At 45.6% G+C, this 21,355-nt stretch overlaps 1 protein-coding gene across 1 annotated transcript in view; it reads left to right on the top strand.

Moving 5' to 3' along the window:
- The window catches only part of LOC142583408 (cell adhesion molecule Dscam1-like), a 680,687-nt gene that overhangs the window by 101,012 nt on the left and 558,320 nt on the right, over window positions 1-21,355 (top strand). Inside the window, exons 10-14 of the mRNA XM_075693861.1 lie at window positions 1,708-1,827; window positions 2,507-2,608; window positions 2,746-2,817; window positions 4,060-4,210; window positions 19,472-19,626. Coding sequence (XP_075549976.1) covers window positions 1,708-1,827; window positions 2,507-2,608; window positions 2,746-2,817; window positions 4,060-4,210; window positions 19,472-19,626 — 600 coding nt within the window. The remainder of the gene's footprint in view (window positions 1-1,707; window positions 1,828-2,506; window positions 2,609-2,745; window positions 2,818-4,059; window positions 4,211-19,471; window positions 19,627-21,355) is intronic.

Here is a 21,355-nt window from a genome sequence, read left to right as displayed (position 1 = left end):
TGCATTTAGTGCTGACTACGAGTCTGGTTTGTTAAAGTGTTTGGGCACTCTTTCAAAGTGCCATTAACTGGCCGGTTTGTTCCAAACCATTTTGACATTCTGGTGAGCTCTCTTTATCGGCAGGTGGCCTACAGAGACTATTCGTATTGGCTTGTGCAGTAGAGATGTTAAAAATAACGGCAGCCAGTTGCATGTCGCCGCGCCTATCGCAATAGCGCTGCTTTGATTTGATAAACTTATCAACCTCCTAAGATGATTAGCTTCTGCACGAAACAATTGACTGTGATAGCAGTGTTGCCTCTGCTACTACCACATTCTGACGCGGCGCGGCGAATATGACGCGGTGAACGAATATGATTTGCGGAACTTTTCGCCATCGCCTATATTTGTGTATTTTCAGACACAATCGGCGGATTCACTAACCCCATGTCACATATTTGGAATCTGCAAAACATTTCCTATCAATATGTCCACACAATAGAATGTCATTTTGTGGACGTAGTGTTAGATTTTTTTGCACACAATAAAGGGTTAATTTTGTCAATGAACACATTATATACATGGCGAAAGTAGTAACACATGTGGCAACATCATGACATGCGACAGCGCGAAAGGCCAAACGAGACAGTTTAAACGACGCCCGTTGGATCCAGCGGCTGCTATGTAGGATTCGGTAAGCATGATAAACTGGGAGTGCTTATGCACTGGGCATTTCCTTTTGCGAAGGCTTAGCATATCTGCCTTTCCGGTTTTGTTTTGTTCGTCCGACGACTTTATTTTTAACACCAAAATGTTTCATGCCGGGGTCCACCACCAACTTCCTGTAACAGATGTGACCTCGGCGCGAACGCGTAATGTATAGTATCTCTTGACGGGGATGGCGCCACCATCTAGGAGCGGTGTAGCGAACATCATGATACTAACGAGCGCCGACCATGAGCGCTTCAGTAGTCTTGACATAGAGAAAGAATTTCAACAAGAAGGGACACACCGCGAAAACTGGCAACAGGAAAACGTCACGCTCGTATTGAATGCCGTCCGTTAGCTGCGCGAGCATCGCAAAAAAATAATTTGAAGTGAAAGCAACTGACATTGGTTATTGGTTTTTATTATTTTCCGCTAAATCTAAGAAGTTTTGCATGTATACGAACTTGTACAGGCGCGGCCACTGTTCGAGGCACGGCAACGCTCCTCGGACCACCAAGCGGGCGACGCGCGAAGTACTGCGGCGAAAGCGCAATCAGCGCCAGAGGCGGAGTTAGCTGCGCATCGCCTGCTACGGTTGTGCCCGTTCCGGTGGCAGTTGCCAGCCTGCTCATCGCATTCCCTTTCCTGTTAACTGCGTATATGTGTATATGTGTTCAAAACAAATAATAATAATAAGGTAATACAATTAAATGAAATGAATACCTACAAAGCTTATTATTGTGCAGCTTTAAAATGTCAAATCTCACCAGCAATTCTACATTGTTTTCCTGATAAGCGCTGTGTCTGTGTGCGTACGCTATGCTTATTAGGTTAGCTTTAACATAGTTCTTCGTGCTTCCGATCACATTACTATTTTTGTAACTGTAGCCGAAAGTACAAGTGTCTGGAAAAGCTATAGAAGGTGTCACTTGAATCTATAGCCGTCTCTATCTCGTGCGCGTGTAGTCCACGCTTGTCATCAAGATGTGTCGAGCTGGAAAACTTTGCCCTGGTGCGCAGTGCCCCCGCAATGGGTCATTGAACCCAGCGACGCCTCGGTGCTGCTCGGGCGCAGTGTGCGCATGGACTGCTGGGCGGATGGCCACCCACTACCCACCATCACTTGGGAACGAGAAAACTGTGAGACGCTGCCTTTCGTGCAATTTGGCTGGCCCAGAGGGCACGAAATAATATATCATTATTTTTGTTTGTGTGCTACTAGCTACTTTTTCACGCTTATCCAAATAGTACCTGCTGCGTCAGCTGTAAAACATAAAGACTAACAAACAAATGTTCATGAAATAAAATATAAATGAAAAAAGAATCGTGTCCAGCGCATTTAATAAAACTTCCAAGTAAGTCCATTGTGCGTGAGAATAAGATCATTGAGCACAGCAAGTAATCAGGTTGTAAATAAATGAACGAAATAGAGAAAAATCTTGGAGCACTATCTCTGTTGGTTTACATTAAGCTCGTGTAAGAACCTTGGCGGCACACGTAAAAATAGTGGCATTTAAAGTAACTATAGCTCACGCAGAACAGACATTGTTCCAATAATTTTCAGCAATTCTTGCCCACTTCTAGCAGTTCTTTTAAGGTGCTAACTGCACGTTTCTGTAGTTCATTTGTAGGCAATGCCTCCAATATTTCTTTTTTCTAACCAGGAGAGCTTTCTGTCCGGAATGCGCATTTTATCACGGAGTTCCCTTTTCCTTTGCGATGCATGATTAATTAATGTCACTTAACTGGTGGTAATTGATCTCTTACATAACTGTACGGTTAAGTACCAGGAGTTGCCTGAATTTCTTTTATGTTTCAGTGTACGGAGCGCCTGGATTCAGTGCCATAACCGTAGGCACAGAATACGAAATTTACGCCAACGGTTCCTTGCTTGTCAAAAACGCTCAGGAGCAAAGTGCTGGTGAGAATTAACTTTCCTGTTTTTTCAAATGTCTTTTTCAACATAAATGTTACAACTGGGTAAAGCGTACAGGCAGAATATACTATGTGCACTGGCTGATCTCGGCAATACCTGGTGCTAAAATACTCTCTTTCCAGGCCGCTACCTTTGTCAAGCAACAAACGGGATCAGATCAGGATTAAGCAAGCTCGTTCACTTGAAAGTCCATGGTACGTTCATCACGTTATTAGAATTAGAACTATAAGAAATGCGCGACTAGTAATCTTATATAGATGCACAAGTATTAGCAACTACAATAATAATTCTGAACATTTTATCTTAATTTCAGCATACTTACTGGCGTCATCTTATTTTCATTTCTCTGAGTTCACCACGTGAAAGACACGTCTGCCATGCTATTAGGCTTAACAGGAAAGCGGGAGCAAGTGAATTCGTCAGTTGTGGGCAAGCAGGCGACCATTGCCTGTTTGCAGGCAGTGTTAGCTTCGCCAGTTCTTGATACCATAGTGTCAAAGTGACCTATGTAATCAGCATGCCATCGGTTTTCACATTCTAATAACCAGTCCACGTCTACTAGAAACATCTACAGGAGGCACACCACCAACCGCCTGATAAGTCTCGATCCTTGCAGGAAGGCTACGCAACCTAGAGAGCCTCCGGAAAAAAGGAAAAAAAGAAAAAAGAAATTACAGGCCTATGTTATGCTGTAGAACGTCTAGCTGGCGTAGTTCGTGTATATCAAAAATCGTTAGTGTCTGCGAGCCCGAGGCAGGAGTGATGAAAGATATGCGACTAACGGCATGCTGTATCAAATTTTGATGGTGTAAAATTTATGGAGCGCAAACAAAAAATAGGAATGTAATTCTGGCTCGTTGTATTTCCTTTTCATTCACGTGCAACATACAAAGTGAACTGCGGTTGCCTCAAGTGGAACGTTACTCCTTCATTAGAAATGTCTGGGTTGTTTGAAGCTCTTATAGTCGCCGATAGAGAGAACGCATTGGGCTCAAAGCACTACGTAGTCATCTATTCCCACGTTTCCGCGCAAGCTATTCTAGGGCTGCAACAGGAGCAAATACGATGGAGAACATACGCCTTTATATCTTATCCCATGTTGACATTCCCAGCTGAAGCAGATCGTAGCGCCGCCATGATGGACTCAAAAAGGTTCTCTCGCTTTTCTGGCAAAGAACACCTCAACTTTGGTTCACGGCCAACAGTGCACTTTTTTCTGCTCGCATGCCCGGTGAATCGAATAATATTTTTATTATAACAGCGGTTTGGTTGCTTCAATGTTGATTATAATCCAACCGTACTGAGCCATGTCGGGTCCTCGCCTAGGTGCAATGTCTAAAGACGGCGGGGCTGCGTGGGTAGTGTGTGAAGTACCTTTATATTATTGGCGCAACTAGTTCCTTCAACTGGTTGACCACTCACCCTTTTCTTACAAGCCGGGCCCCATTTCGCCAGTAAATTCCGAAGCGAAGCAGTGCGACGAGGTGACACGGCTCGTCTGCGCTGCAAGGTACAGGGTGACACGCCCATTGTGCTCAGCTGGGCCAAGGATGGGCAACCGATTGGTCCACCGTCGACAGAGCCACGGTGAGTAGACGCCGCTTGGTTACTCCGAAGCGCCGGGATAGACAGAATGAAAGGGCGACGTTTTCAGGAGAAAAAAAGAAACGTTAGAAGGCGCTTCAACCTGTAATTGAAGTTTATGAAAGGCACTCTCTTCGTCGGCGAGTTAGCAGTGAGGATAGCACGTATGAAGCCTATAATCATTCAGAGCCACGCTGGAGCGACAGCGTTTGATGTACGTCAACTGCTGATTGAATCGAGTTCCAACTTTTTATTATCAGTTATCACCACCGTCCCCGAAGTCATCAACGTTATCCTCGTCATCATCAACACAATCATCATCATCGTTAGCGTAGTTACCAGCATCATTCTTACCATAAACATTAATTAACCAGGATTGACTTCTGGTTAATTAGCATCATCAGTCATCACGATCATTTTTGACAAACTTTAGACGGTACTATCTTCGGCATCGCCCTGCGAAAGTGGTATAAACAGAGGTTAGTAACAGACGTACATGATAAGTGGCGGTAACTCGCTAAGCAAGACATTCTAAGAAAGACAGAAGTACGTTATGATAAAAGTTGAAACAGTCAGGGAAGTTGAAGCGGCATGAGCCTTCGAATAGAAGATAAAGAAGCGCGGGAATCGGGGGGACAGAGGAAGATAAAAGAGAAGTGAGAAATAAAGGTAGACGAGATGGACGCCAGTTCCACAGCAGTGCTTTACGTCTACTGTGTCCTTTAACTAGGAACGCTACAATATTTTGGCGCAGCCGACAACTGACTCCAACATGTGGGTGACATTTTTCCTCGAGGAGACCTCCGCAGAGATCATCTTTTCGAGATACCAAGCTCAAGACGAACCAGAGGTGGAACTACCTCGCGAACTCAACTCGGCAGAACTCGTGAACCTGGTTTTAGAGAAGGCTTCCATAGACATTGCTGAACTACGTCGGAAGGGTGCAGTGAAAGTGAACTTGCGTCTGGCGATCTTCAACGAATTAGTTCTTCAACCGATGCGTCGAGAGGACTCTGGATCACGGTCTTCGACAGAAGAGGTGAGCCTCGTATTGAAAGCTCTTCAGCTGCAAGAAGAACAGATGGCGTAACAAAACCAACTGGTGACGTCACTTATAGGCTCTCTAAACGCTGAGAAGCCGGCGACTAATTCTGTAGAACCCGATGCGTTCGACGGCATGTCTTGAAGCCCAGAAAGTTGGCTTGAATTCTATGAATATGCCGCTGGGAAGAACAAATCGCACACTAATGAGGACAAGATTACCAACATGCGTAGTTATTTAAGAGGTGTTGCACGGAAGTGGTACGATCTGCACATTATTGAAGATGTTGGCAACTCTTGGAACCAGTGGAAGGAAAAATTCTTGACGACATTCCGAAGCAACCCAGTGCAAAGATGGGACGCCGCGCTTAATTTCAAATTCAAGCAGGGCTCCCCCGTCGAGTATTTCTTTGAAAAACGCCGCCTTTTAAAGCTGGCCGAGCCTATGCTTCCTCCTTCTGCCATAGTAGCTCTAATAATGCGCGGATTGCCCGCGGAAGTCCTGAAGCTAGTGCGAGCACGACCATCTAAAACTATAGACGGGCTCCTGGAGTGCCTTCACGACATACCATCTACTTCACAAGACAATATAACCGCTGGCTTAAGCAGTCGGTTCAGACGGACCGGCGCGGATTGGTGAAGCCGTAAACCGCGAAAACCGAGCTGTCTTGCAGGCAATACAGAGAACTTGGGTTGGCGTGCTCCCAGAGGTCGAGTGAATAACGTCGACAACGACCCTGTCCCCCTACTTTCAGACGCTCAAGAGCCTCCGACGACAAAAAACTAATAAACAAGGGTGATCAGTCCGACCCGATGACCACAACTGAGACTGTTTAGCTTGCTCTAGCTTACTTCACATTCCTGTCAAAGTGGGAAATAGACATATGATGGCTTTGGTTGGCAGAGGTGCTTCTGTGTCTATAATAAATGCCAAGCTGGTAGATTCAAGTCACCTGCATAGTGGAAGAGTACTACGGGTGCAAGGGTACGATGGAAAAGTGACAATGCATAATCAGTGGGCCTCAGTAAACATCGAGTTCCAAGGTCATGAAATAGAGAGTGAAGTACTGGTGATAACGGGGGTGACGTACGACTTCCTGCTATCCAGACCAGATATAATGAAACCAAAAATCAACGTATACAGGGACGATGCAGTTTTAGTGGAAGGACTATCAAGGGAAGAGACCCAGCAAGATAGAAAAGATAACCTGCGAATTGTCAAGTGCGCGGAGGATATTGCAACGACCTACCCTGAACTGGTATGCATAGGAAGCTATCCAAAAGCGATGAAGTCGCACAAGGTGCCTTTCGAACTAACTGACAAGACCGTCATCCGAAAATCACCTTATAACATGTCAAGAGAGCGCAAGATATGGTTGAAGAAAGAATTGCAGGAGATGCTAGGCGCAGATATAATCCGGCCTTCGGTGTCACGCTTCGCCTCTCCCATAGCTATTGCGCCGAAGGAAGGTGGAGCATTCAGACCGTGCACAGATTACAGGATTCTTAATCGCCAGACAGAACTTATACCATTTCCCATGCCGAAGATAGACACGATTTATATAGATGAGACAGGTGGTTGCCGAAGTTTTTCACGTATTGACTTGTGCAAACCAGGCAGATGCCACTAACCGAAGAAACAAAAATGTACACTATTTTTATCACGCCCTTCGATCAGTACGAGTATAACCGGCTTCCTTTCGGCTGGCAAAACTCGCCAGCATGATTCCAGAAGATATATGAACGAAGCCCTGAAGCCTTTCCTTGGTGTCTTTTGTAACGTGTACATAGACGATATTATCGTCTTCTCCAAAACAGAGGCTGAACATCAGGAACACCTTTCTCAGGTATTAAATGCCTTGAGCTTGGCACAACTCAAGGTTAATTTTAAGAAAAGTGCATTCTTTCAAAGAAAAGTTGTTTCTTGGAAGAGTATTTGATGGGACTACCAAAAGAACGAAAGAAGAGTCCGTCGAGAGAATATCCCAACTGGTGAAACCATATGGCGTCCACTCATTGCGTGTGTTTTTGGGATTAGAGGACATTTCAGACCTTTCATAAAAGACTTTGCTATAAAAACAAGATGCCTCACGCGCCTAACGCAGAAAAAAGTTCCATTTGAGTGGGATGAGGAATGTGAGAGAGTCTACCGTGATCTGGTGCACAGAATCTCTGCTGACCCTATTCTACGAATACCAGATTCCACTTTACCCTTTGAACTGAATACCGACGCCTCACAATATGGAACAGGTGCAGTCTTGTACCATAAATGTCCAGAAGCATCCGGCCGAGAAAAGCGACATGTAGTAGGCTACTACAGCTACACCCTCAAGCCACCTGGAGTCAACTACACCACTACTGAAAAGGAAGCTCTTGCTGTCCTTAAAGCAATTCAGTACTTCCGTACGTACCTAGAAGGTGCGAAGTTTACTTTGTTCACGCATCACCAGGCACTCACTCATCTCTTGAATATGACCCAACCTAAGGGACGTATCGCCAGATGGGTGAACTACTCGCAGCAGTTTGATTTCACCATCTCCCACAGACCTGGACCCCTTTTGACTGATGCAGATGCATTGTCTAGACTGATGATACAGGCCAACAAAGAACAATCGGAAGAAATCAATGAAGTAAAATGGTGGGAAGGCACTGAACAATTGATTTTTATGGAAGGTCGCTATCAAGTCCCGCCAACGCTGGTTTCCTGGGTGCTTTATTTGTACCACGATAGCCCAGAATCTGGAGGACACGACGGATTTTGGCGCACCTACAACAAGCTAGTCAAGACATTTACGTGACCTCACGTAAAAGAAGACATCAATCAATACCTTCGTTCATGCCACATTTGTCAAGTCAACAAAGGTAAATATAAGCAGCCTACGGACACCATGATAGCACCTTGCCTCTCGAACGTACCTCTTGAAGTTATACACCTGGATTTTGCCGAGCTAAATAAGAAACGAAAAGGAGTCCGAAAAACGCAAGCTTTTCTTCTGGCCATAGATGAGTGCACTAGGATGGTCGCGGCACGGGTAGGAAAAGAAGATGCGAACAGTGTCATCGTCCTCCTCCAACGGGATATGTTTAGGACAACCAGGAATATCGTACGTGGCAATGGTCCAGCGTTCAAGAGTGATAAACTAGCAAGATGGGCTCAAGGCCACAATATATCAATCAAATTCTGTGCGCCATACCATCCCGCGGCGAATGGGCTTGCAGAGCGTGCTATACGAGAGGTGAAACAATACATCAGGATGTACGATAGTTTCCCTGGTGGATGGAAATGCTCTTTAGAAGCAGCTGTAAGACATCACAATCGCTCCTACACCAGTGGCTTGGGATGCAGCCCGCAGTTCGCTTCTTCAGGAGAGACCGCTATTCTTCAAGCGGACCGTGAACTGGGGCTGTTAGAATATCTCAAGATCGTCGAGGAGAGGAAACGAAAATCGCAGGAGGAGAGGTACCGTAAACGAATCAAAAAAATTTTGACAAGAGACATTGCTCAGATATCCCAGACATTCAAGTCACCGACCTTATTCTAGTTAGGAAAGGAGTAAGGGAATCAAGTGCCAAATTTTATGGTCCTTACTCTGTGACAAAGACAGCCACTCAGAAAGGAATATTGAAGACTGTGTGGTACATTGGTGAACGGGGCTCAGCTGAGTGTGCTTCGATTGGAAACGTTTTCAAGTATTCCCCCAAGAGGGGTTGCAAAAGAAACCTGGAAGGGTGAAGCGGTATGGGTCTTCGAATAGAAGATGAAGAAGCGCGGGAACCGGGGGGACAGGGGAAGAGAAGAGAGAAGTGAGAAATAAAGGTAGACGAGATGGACGCCAGTTCCACAGCAATGCTTTACGTCTACTGTGTCCTTTGACTAGGAACGCTACAATATATCGCTACAACACCTTTCGCAGGGCGCTACTGGTGCGCCCTGCGAAAGTGGTATAAACAGACGTTAGAAACAGACGTACATGATAAGTGGCGGTAACTCGCTAAGCAAGACAGTCTAAGAAAGACAGAAGTACGTTATGATAAAAGATGAAACAGTAAGGAAAGTAAGAAAAATTTATTTTCGGCTATTGCCAGAGCCACAAGGAAGAAGAAACGGACGTTTCGGAATTCACCTCGTATACGAGCCTTGAGAATTTTCATCTGGTATAAATTACGGATTCCGAAACCTAATATACCGAACACCGCACGCATCGAATTCATGCACGGAATTACTAGAATTATTATTGCAGAATATCTCAAAATTTCGCTAAGAAAAAGCTGTGCATTAATTGCTCAGTAAATAATGGGTGTTGTGTTGTCACTGTCCACATTGTTTGCAATCCTTTACTGTTTCGGCCTATTTATGTCAGATCGACTGCAGTGGTATCTTGTGTTGTCAACTGCAAAATTAATCGTCGATGCTGTTTATTTATGGATGGATTTGCTTACGTCCGCTGTATATAGCGTCTTTAGCCTGTTCCCTCTCAGTTTGACAAGGCCATACTCTGCCACAGAGAAATTATTAAATAATTTAACAAAACATGACACAACAATAGGCATTACTAGTGAAGGTTGAAACTACCTAGTCCACATTGGTGTTGTCTAATCTACTACCATTATCCCGCGTTCTCTCCAAGTATTCATTTCCATATAAAAAATAATGCTAAGTTAAACCAACTGGTATTAACAACGAACACAGCTATGCAAGAATAACGGAGAAGATGGACGGCGACCTCTCTAGTGACAAGAAAAGGTAATTATTCTAGAGATGGTAATACATGAACCTTTTATTTTACAAATAATAAATATCGCGTATCAAAATGAATAACTGAGGTTTTTTAGCACACGTAAAGGGACGAAGGACAGTGGCAAGACGCGGACACAGCGCTAACTTCCAACAATTGTTTTATTCCACGAAGCGGTACACATATACATAGGGAACAGACACCACCGTACGCATGCGCATATGTACTGATTTTTTGTAAGATGAGACAGCAACGAGACACGTGTGGGATGATATCGAAGATGAAAAGCGACCATGCATAGCCAAAAAAAATTTTTTGGGGGGGCGCGCTAACACAAGCGCTCCCCAAACTAGCCATCTTCGCCGCTTCAATAATCTCACGTGTTGTTTGCGTTGGGCTTCTTCCTATCACCGTCCACTGTTTATAAATGGGGCTGCATCCATGTTTTCTGCAGTGAAAAGCCAGATGCCCCACTCCTCCAGTTCGCACATTATTTGCGTGTTCACGCAACCTATCATTTACACACCTTCCCGTTTGGCCGATGTATTTTTTGCCGCACGACACGGGTAGTTCATACACGATATTGTTCTCACAAGGAACGTGACATTCCTTGTGATTTGTCCGGCAACTGGGCTTCTCAGAACCACAGTAGCTAGCCTTGCACAAGTTGGACAGCTTGATTGGCGCTGAAAAGATGACGCTTAGATTTGCGTTATTGCCAATCTTCTTCAGTCTGTGCGAGATATCGTGGATTTACGGTATGATTGCGCGTTTCTGCTTCACTACCGCATTTTTCGGTGAAGTACACCGCTCATCCTGTCGCCCGCGTTTTGTGGTCTTAAGGAGACTTTCGGCCACAGCTGTGATAATATGCTGCGGAAAACCGGCCTGTTTCAGGCGATTCACTTGCGCCAGAAAACTAGACAGACACTTGTGAGGACATGAGCGGCGAAGCGCATTCATTAAGGTTGACTTTGCGATGCCCCTCTTAACTAACTTTTAGTGGCCCGATGAAAATGGCAGTAGCGGCTTGTTCGCCCTTGGTTCATATGCCCAGCACACCTGGTGTCCTTCGAAAAACATTCTAATATCGAGGAATCGCAAAGTGCTATCCTGTGGTGTTTCATGTGTAAGAGTGAGCGGTTGTAAACACTTGTTGAAAAGATCTAGCACTTGCGTTACATCAAGACAAACCTCCCCGCTAGGATTTGGATCGAGAAGCACAAGGTAGTCGTCAACGTACCTATACACCTTTTTTACATTTGAATTTTCTAATTTGGCATCCAGTATCCTGTTTACACGAGCAAGATAAAGGTCACTTAAAATTGGCGCGATACAGGAACCAATGCAAATTCTTTGTTTTTGAAGATAAACACTTCCATCCCACTTAGAGAACGTCGAGCGCAGATACATGAACAATAGTGCAAGAAAACCCTGTAAAAATATGCAGATGGTGTTTACAAACTTTAGTTCATCGTAAGCATCAATAGCCTCTTGAACACATACTAATAACTCATTATGTGGCAGTGAATAGTATAGATCTTTTACATCTGTAGAGAAAGCTTTCAAATTGCTGTCTACATGCGTCTTCAGGTAACCTATTACTTCTTCTCAGTTCTTCGTCAGAAAAACTCAGAAGTGACAAGATGCGATGAATCCTTCGAAGATGGGAGGTGGCGGGTTCAAACACCTTGTGGTGTATATTGAGAACCGACTATCGGTGAATCCGTGAATATGTGCAGGTATACTGTGCGTCTCTGCATGGAGCGCATAATTAGCCGCACGGCGAACTGGACCAGCACGAGATCGATGATAGTGGAGGCTGTTCGACGCGGCGTCGCTTTCGGTCGTCAGAAAAGGATCATTCACTGGTAGCAATTTCAACTTGCGTTGAAGAAAAAGACCTACGGACTTTTGCCAAGTTCCACCTTCTGACACTATAATACGCAGTGGCCATTCTGGATTACGGGTTTTGATCGAAAAAAAAACATTTCAAGGCTCCCAGATTTTATACTTTCGATTGCGCGGACCAGTTTACTCAGGTTCAATTTCTGACAAAGCTTCTTGGTCCGTGAAATCGAAAGTAAAAAATCTGGGAGCCTTGAAATGTTTTTTTCGGTCAAAACCCATAAACCAGAATGGCCACTGCGTATTATAGTGTCAGAAGGTTGAACTTAGCAAAAGTCCGTAGGTCTTTTTCTTCAACGCAAGTTGAAATTGCTACCAGTGAATGGATTCTTTTTTGACAAAGAACTCAGAAGAAGTAATAGGTTACCTGAAGACGCACGTAGGCAGTAATTTGAAAGCTTTCTCTATAGACGTAAAAGATCTATATTATTCACTGCCACATAATGAGTCATTAGTATGTGTTCAAGAGGCTATTGATGCTTACGATGAACTGAAGTTTGTAAACACCATCTGCATATCTACGCAGGGTTTTCTTGAACTATTGTCCATGTATCTGCGCTCGACGTTCTCCAAGTGGGATGGAAGTGTTTATCTTCAAAAACAAGGAATTTGCAATGGTCCTGTATTGCGCCAATTTTAAGTGACCTTTATCTTGCTCGTGTAAACAGTATACTGGATGCCAAATTAGAAAATTCAAATGTAAAAAAGGTGTATAGGTACGTTGATGACTACCTTGTGCTTCTCGATCCAAATCCTAGCGGGGAGGTTTGTCTTGATGTCACGCAAGTGCTAGATCTTTTCAACAAGTGTTTACAACCGCTCACTCTTACACATGAAACGCCACAGGATAGCACTTTGCGATTCCTCGATATTAGTATGTTTTTCGAAGGACACCAGGTGTGCTGGGCATATGAACCAAGGGCGAACAAGCCGCTACTGCCATTTTCATCGGGCCACTCAAAGTTAGTTAAGAGGGGCATCGCAAAGTCCACCTTAATGAATGCGCTTCGCGGCTCATGTCCTCACAAGTGTCTGTCTAGTTTTCTGGCGCAAGTGAATCGCCTGAAACAGGCCGGTTTTCCGCAGCATATCATCACAGCTGTGGCCGAAAGTATCCTTAAGACCACAAAACGCGGGCGACAGGATGAGCGGTGTACTTCACCGGAAAATGCGGAAGTGAAGCAGAAACGCGCAATCATACCGTAAATCCACGATATCTCGCACAGACTGAAGAAGATTGGCAATAACGGAAATGTAAGCGTCATCTTTTCAGCGCCAATCAAGCTGTCCAACTTGTGCAAGGCTAGCTACTGTGGTTCTGAGAAGCCCAGTTGCCGGACAAATCACAAGGAATGTCACGTTCCTTGAGAGAAAAATATCGTGTATGAACTACCCCTCTCGTGCGGCAAAAAATACATCGGCCAAACGGGAACGTGTGTAAATGATAGGTTGCGTGAACACGTAAATAATGTGCGAACTGGAGGAGTAGGGCATGTGGCTTTTCACTGCAGAAAACATGGATGCAGCCCCATTTATAAACAGTGCACGGTGATAGGAAAAAGCCCGACGCAAACAACACTTGAGATTATTGAAGCGGCGAAGATCGCTAGTTTGGGGAGCGCTTGTGTTAGCGCGCCTTCAATTGATCTTTCAAAAAAAGAATTCGATTTTTTAAACGTGACACAGAGGGTGGCCTGATGGAGATGACATTTTAATCTTGCAATTACAAAAAAAATTTTTTGGGCTATGCATGGTCATTTTTCATCTGCGATATCGTCCCACACGTGTCTCGTTGCTGTCTCATCTTACTAAAAATCAGTACATATGCGCATGCGTACGGTGGTGTCTGTTCCCTATATATACGTGTACCGCTTCGTGGAATAAAACAAGTGTTGGAAGTTAGCGCTGTGTCCGCGTCTTGCCACAGTCCTTCGGCCCTTTTCGTGCGCTAAAAAAACCTCAGTTTTCAGCCAACACGCCCTAAACTACGCTCTTTCACGAAAGTAATAGTTCAACGCAGGCTCATGTATTTAAGTCAACAGTATTTAGTACGGCATAATTAGGTACCACGCCTGTAATGACGAGTGCAAAAAAACGGCAATTAATCCCGTGGGACGGATAGGTTTTAAACAAAAATTCCTCATTTTCATGTAAGCGAAATTCGGCACACTTCAGACTGATTTCAAGTGGGAATGCGAAAGCATTATAGTCCCTTGGTGAAAAGATTTCGACTGATGTTTTCGACAAGCATCGAGAGTCTACCAGTGAAGAGTACATCGTAGTAGACACAGCACCGATGAAATCCTTAGAGCAAATAATGCGCGTACAGCATCGCTCTCATTTTGCTCAATCGTGACGTGGAGTCGACACTCATTCGGAATAGACACAGCACCAATGAAATCCGAAGAGCAAGTGACGTGCGGAAACAGTGCGCTTATTTTATACACTCATGACGTTGAGTCGAGAGTCTATCGTAGTAGACACAGCAGTGATGAAATCCGAAGTGCAAGTCACGGCACGGAAAGCATTGCGCTCGTTTTATACACACAAGACATGGAGTCGACACTCCACTGCAGTAGACACGGCAGCGATGAAATGCGAAGAGCCAGCGAGGCGCCGAAAGCAGCGCCTTCGCTATAGACATCCGTGACGTGGAATCGAGAGTCCGTCGGAATAGACAAAGCACTGATGAAATCTGAAGAGCAAGTGACGCGCGGAAACAGTGTGCTCATTCTATACACTCATGACGTGCAGTCAAGAGTCCATCGGAGTAGAAGAAGCACCGATGAAATGCAAAGCGAAAGTGACGCGCTGAAATCAGCCCACTCGTTTTGTACACTTATGACGTGCAGTCGAGTATCCATTTGAATAGACACAGCAGCAATCAAATCCGAAGAGAAAGTGACGCGCGCAAGGCAGCGCGCTCATTTTATATACTGATGACGTGCAGTCGAGAGTACATCGGAGTAGACACAGCACCGATGAAATCCGAAGACCAAGGGACGCGCTCAAGGCAGTGCGCTCCTTTTATGATATCCGAAATCAGGGAAGTGCACCACCGGGCACTAGAAAGAAGGCAAAAGATCATATTTCAATGGATTTCTGCTCACAGTGGCATCGTCGGCAACAACCTTGCTGACAAGGCCGCCCGGCCTGCCCATGAAGATACCCAGACGCGTCCAACACCTTTTGCGCGGTAGGACGATGCCAGGGAACTTCGCCTACTTGCACGCAAGAAGTCATAAGATGTCTGGAGTTCAAGTGCCTTCGATTGCCGATTACATAAACTGGACCCCAGGCTACGGCTACAACTGCCATGTAGCCTTTCCCAAGGCTAAACAACATTGCTGTGCCGCTTGTGGCTGGGAGTGGCATTCGCGGAGACATGCTCATATCGTTTGGGAATGACAGAGCCCGATGTGCGACTCCTGTGGGTTCTAGCAAACCATCGAGCACCTATTGCGTATCTGCCCTCGCTACGATGTACAACGGCTCTCTTTGCGGGCAACTTTACACGTACTGGACTGAAGACTGCTCACCGAGTCATAGTCGGACCGTGGCCGCACCCATCACTGGCATGAAAAGCGATTCGTGCACTAGTACAATACTTCAAGTGCACCGGCTTAAGAGACTGTTTATGGTGTCCTTCTGTATAGTGACTCTCCCACAAGCACTCAATGCTTACTCTCTCCATTTTCCCTCTCTATTACTTTTTCCACCACCTCCAGTGTTGGGTAGCAAACCGGGGGCTCTTCTGGTTGACTTCCCTGCCTTTCCTGTGCTTTCATTCTTTCTCTCTTTATGCACTCGTTACGTGGAGTCGAGAGTCCATTGGAGTAGTCACAGCATCGATGAAATCCGAAGCGCAAGTGACGCGCGGAATGCAGTGCGCTTTTTTTGTGAACTCATCACATGGAATCAAAAGTCCATCGGAGTAGACACAACACCGATAAAATCCGAAGCGCAAGTGACGCGCGAAATGCAGCGCGCTAATTTTATGCACTCTTTACGTGGAGTCGAGTGGGCATCGGAGTAGGCACAACACCGATGAAATCTGAAGCGCAAGTGATGCGCGGAATGCAGCGCGCTAATTTAATGCACTCTTACGTGATGTCGAGTGTGCAGTGGAGTAGACACAACACCGATGAAATCGCAAGCGCAAGTGACGCGCGAAATGCAGCGCGCTAATTTTATGCACTCGTTACGTGGAGTCGAGTGTGCATCGGAGTAGACACAGCACCGATCAAATCCGAAGAGCAAGTTTCGCGCGGAATGCAGCGCGCTAATTTAATGCTCTCTTTACGTGGAGTCGAGTGTTCATCGGAGTAGACACAACACCGATGAAATCCGAAGCGCAAGTGATGCGCGGAATGCAGCGCGCTAATTTTATGCACTCATTACGTGGAGTCGAGTGTGCATCGGAGTAGACACAACACCGATGAAATCCGAAGCGCAAGTGATGCGCGGAATGCAGCGCGCTAATTTAATCCTCTCGTTACGTGGAGTCGAGTGTGCATCGGAGTAGACACAGCACTGATGAAATCCGAAGCGCAAGTGACGCGCGGAATGCAGCGCGCTAATTTTATGCACTCGTTACGTGGAGTCGAGTGTGCGGCGGAGTAGACACAGCACCGATCAAATCCGAAGAGCAAGTTTCGCGTGGAATGCAGCGCGCTAATTTAATCCTCTCGTTACGTGGAGTCGAGTGTGCATCGAATAGACACAGCACTGATGAAATCCGAAGCGCAAGTGACGCGCGGAATGCAGCGCGCTAATTTTATGCACTCATTACGTGGAGTCGAATGTGCGGCGGAGTAGACACAGCACCGATCAAATCCGAAGAGCAAGTTTCGCGTGGAATGCAGCGCGCTAATTTAATCCTCTCGTTACGTGGAGTCGAGGGTGCATCGGAGTAGACACAGCACTGATGAAATCCGAAGCGCAAGTGACGCGCGGAATGCGGCGCGCTAATTTTATGCACTCGTTACGTGGAGTCGAGTGTGCGGCGGAGTAGACACAGCACCGATCAAATCCGAAGAGCAAGTTTCGCGCGGAATGCAGCGCGCTAATTTAATCCTCTCTTTACGTGGAGTCGAGTGTGCATCGGAGTAGACACAACACCGATGAAATCCGAAGCGCAAGTGACGCGCGGAATGCAGCGCGCTAATTTTATGCACTCGTTACGTGGAGTCGAGTGTGCGGCGGAGTAGACACAGCACCGATCAAATCCGAAGAGCAAGTTTCGCGCGGAATGCAGCGCGCTAATTTAATCCTCTCTTTACGTGGAGTCGAGTGTGCATCGGAGTAGACACAACACCGATGAAATCCGAAGCGCAAGTGACGCGCGGAATGCAGCGCGCTAATTTTATGCACTCGTTACGTGGAGTCGAGTGTGCGGCGGAGTAGACACAGCACCGATCAAATCGGAAGAGCAAGTTTCGCGCGGAATGCAGCGCGCTAATTTAATCCTCTCTTTACGTGGAGTCGAGTGTGCATCGGAGTAGACACAACACTGATGAAATCCGAAGCGCAAGTGATGCGCGGAATGCAGCGCGCTAATTTTATGCATTCCTTACGTGGAGTCGAGTGTGCATCGGAGTAGACACAATACCGATGAAATCCGAAGCGTAAGTGACACGCGGATTGCTGTGTGCTCATTTTATGCATTCCTTACGTGGAGTCGAGTGTGCATCGGAGTAGACACAGCGCCGATCAAATCCTAAGCGCAAGTGAACCGCGGAATGCAGTGCGTTCATTTTTGTGCAGTCATTCCATGGAATCGAAAGTCCACCGGAGTAGACACAGCACCGATGAAATCCAAAGCGCAAGTGACGCGTGGAAGGCAGTGCGTTCATTTTTGTGGACTCATTACCTGGAAGCGAAAGTCCATCGTTATAGACATAACACCGATGAAATTCGAAGTGCAAGTGACGCGCGGAAAGCAGCGCGCTAATTTTATGCGGTCATGACGTGGCGCCGTCTCCTCTCCGTTGACTGCACCGTCACGTACCCGATGGGGCGCGCACAAGCCACACCTTTAGGCGATAGATGGCTTAGACGTGACGTGTGCGACGGAGCACGGACCAGGCACACCTTTGGTCAGCCAGAATAGTGGAGTAGCTGGGGGTCGTGTTAGGGGGCTCGTCTCGCATCCGGAGGGCGGAGTTCGATTGCCACTCACTGAACTGTAGCAATTTTTTTGTCGAAGCCATTATTGTACTTTGTTTAGATGAATCTTTGTGAAGAATTTGCAAGTCAATAGGACCATTTCGATTTGTTTTATTCTTAGCGCCGGCGGCCATTTCGGTTACTATCGTTTCGCTGCGCCGCGGCCACCGGAGCCGGATTTCTTGCGTAATCGGGTATTTAATACTTTCGCATTAAGTACGCAACAGGATTAGGTTGTGTTATTTTTAGCGCCTGGTTGCAAAGGAGCATTTGAATTGATACTTTTTGTGCGCAAACAAACAGGGACGAAGAATAGGGGCAACACAAGGACGAGCGCTCGTCCTTGTGTTGCCCCTATTCTTCGTCCCTGTTTGTTTGCGCACAAAAAGTATAAATATGAATATGTTCCAACTAGGCCGACTCGCAGTTATGCTTCAGAGCATTTGAAGAATGAATGGCTTCTGTACGACGCTTTTTAAGAACGCTAAATAAATGGCCGACGAAACAAGATCGGAACTTGTTCGAATACAGCCCACAAGAAAAGCTGCTAATGCATTTGCATGCCTTATACACATGTTAAAGGCAAAAAGAATGCATCACTGGCTGTAGTGTGCAAGACAAAACTGCTACATGGTTACACTGCTGAAAACGCGAAATTAGTTTCAATGCAAAAATCTCAAGTTCTCATTTAGGCTTCCGCCACAATGGCGAAAACAAAGCTTGCATTACTCAATTTGTTTGTGCATTCACGAAATCTTTTGCCATTGTTTCACTTCCCACAATTTGTGAAAATTTGTTTAGCACACTGGGAGCAGTAACCAGACTTTAACTGTGGAATTTTGCAAAATGTGTGCTACTTTCAGATATTTGAAAATACCGTGTAGGCCTTTTTTGGATACGTATAAGGCTAGTTATTGTGTAATATTCGATTGGTATTCGAAACATAGAGAATTAGTCCTCCGTAAAAGAATAATTTTTATCTCCGCATTTACACTGGTATACATGAGCGATAAAATTAAAAAGAAACCAAAGGCCTGATTTTCTTTTTGTTATTCAGGTCATAGAAAACTTAACCATAATCAAAACTTAATTTTTCACTGAGATAAAAGAAAACAATAAATTTTTCTTGTTCTCTGCTGGTTCATTGTCTCTTGGTTTCATAATGCTGCTACATTTATTTATAAGAACCATACATATTAGAAGGCCCATGCCAATCTTGAATATTGGCGTGCACTTCTTTCGCAATAAAAAGGTGCCGTATGCGCACACTGTACGCTCACTTTATTGCATTGTTTATTAGGATGCATCATCATCATCATCATCAGCCTATTTTATTATTATTGTTATGTTTATAAGGCTTCGTCGTTTCGGTATTTCAGTCAATTTCCCATGCATCCATCCCTCAATGCAGCTACACTTTCCGTGAGGAGACGCCCGGTTCCCCGAAGCATGCTGCGTCACTGCTCGTGATTACAAAGGTGGAGCGTCGAGACGCGGCTCTCTTCACCTGCCATGCTTCCAACGCCTACGGTGCCGACAACCTCAACATCAAGCTCATCGTGCAAGGTGATTTGTATCCTGAATTTGCGTGCCAGGAAAACCGCGCGTCACTGCAGGGCTCGCATCCACGAAGCTTTCGCAACGTGGATGGATGCACGAGTGTGCATAACTGGACTGGTTGGCGTACGTTGAATGGAATTGAAGAGGTGCCCGTCGTCTTCACCTGATGTCTAGTCCCACTTTTTCCGCTGTTCGAATCCCTGCAATCTACGTTGATGCGATTCATCACAGACCACAATCTCGCAGAGTAATTATTTGTCTTTTTAAAACGAATTGCATTCTTTGGCTATTTCAGCCACTTTAGTGGTTGGTGGCATGTTGATGGGTGGGTCGGACTTGGGCGATTGTGGACGATGTGGCGTCGCCCATGAAGTGTATGCCGCAGACGTAAGCGCGCTTTTGGTCGAACACTGACGGCGTTGACGGCGCCACATCAAGGGGAGCATGTAGCGGACGCGTTCGCTATCCGAGGCTTCCACGCAAGAACTCCGGGAAGGTGAGAGAAGGGGCGGCAAGGAGTAGGGGGGGGGGCTGTTGCATGTTCGTTCATTCGTCTTTTTTTAGGGTTATTCCCTTACATCGACAGTCATCGTCGATGGCTTCTGCATAATTTATTTAACCTTGTCAGTGTGACCGTGGAAGCGACAGGCTGTCGGAGTTGGCTTCCACTGATGGTGAGCTGCTTCTTACAAGAGACGATCGCAGCCTAGGCCATGACCAAACCCACTGAGGGAATGAGCGAACTTATGCTTGGAAAAAGCCTAGCACGTGTTTATTATTTTATTTTATTTCACTGTCACTCGCATGGGTGAGAGTACAGTTACAGGCGTAGAATACACAAAATACACAGAAACATGCATTGTATTCGATAAAGAAAAACGATGAAAACGTTTCAAAATTAAAGAAACACAGGGTTTGTCACTTTGGCGGGGGCAGAAATTTATCAAATTCCTTTACAAGCGTTTCTAGTGTTGGCTGTGCGGCATAAAATTGGTCAACCGCGTTGCATCCCCGGATTACTAGAAGGAAAAAAGAAAACCTTGTTGTTATCACAGAAGTATTTTTTTAAGTTGGGTTATGCTTTTGGCACTCTTTCCCTTGTCTCGTTATGTTAACGAAAGTTACGCGTTAGTTTTCAAGTGACAATTCAGCAATTGATAAAAAAACATCGGGCGGTTTATCTTTGCTCTGTCTCGTAGTGCAGTGCCCCATGCGATGCAGAAGCTCAGTAGGTGAATCGGTTCGCTTGTGGCGGTTAAAGATGAACCTTACCGCCTTGCGCTGCACACTCTCAAGTGCTGAAATGTTTGTATTTACGAATGGAAGCCACACAATGTCCACATATTCCAGGTTTGGTCTAATGAACGTGGCGTATGGCAAGTGCTTGGTTTCTCTAGTAGCATTACGGATGGTTCGTTTAAGAAAAGTTAACCGATTCATTGCTTTTTTTTGACACATGTTGCGCTTGGGCTGTCCAGGTAAGGTCAGCTGTTATTGAAAGACCTAAGTTTTTATACGGAATTACCGCTTGAAGGTTTACGTCGTTAAAGAAATATGCGAATGAAAGTTTACGTTTCCTATTTGTTACTGTCATTATGACCATCTTTTAGCATTAGTTACATCTGCCATTCTACAAACCTCTGGGCTACCTTGTTCAGAGAATTACTAAGGACCATTTACTTGATCGTTACGGTCTTTAATTACACTGTAGAGCATGAAATCGTCCACGAATAAC

Source organism: Dermacentor variabilis, chromosome 5, assembly GCF_050947875.1.
Source record: "Dermacentor variabilis isolate Ectoservices chromosome 5, ASM5094787v1, whole genome shotgun sequence".
Taxonomy (NCBI): Eukaryota; Metazoa; Arthropoda; class Arachnida; order Ixodida; family Ixodidae; genus Dermacentor; species Dermacentor variabilis.
Note: the sequence above shows the minus strand (reverse complement) of the source record. Positions and strands in the feature narration are given on the sequence as shown.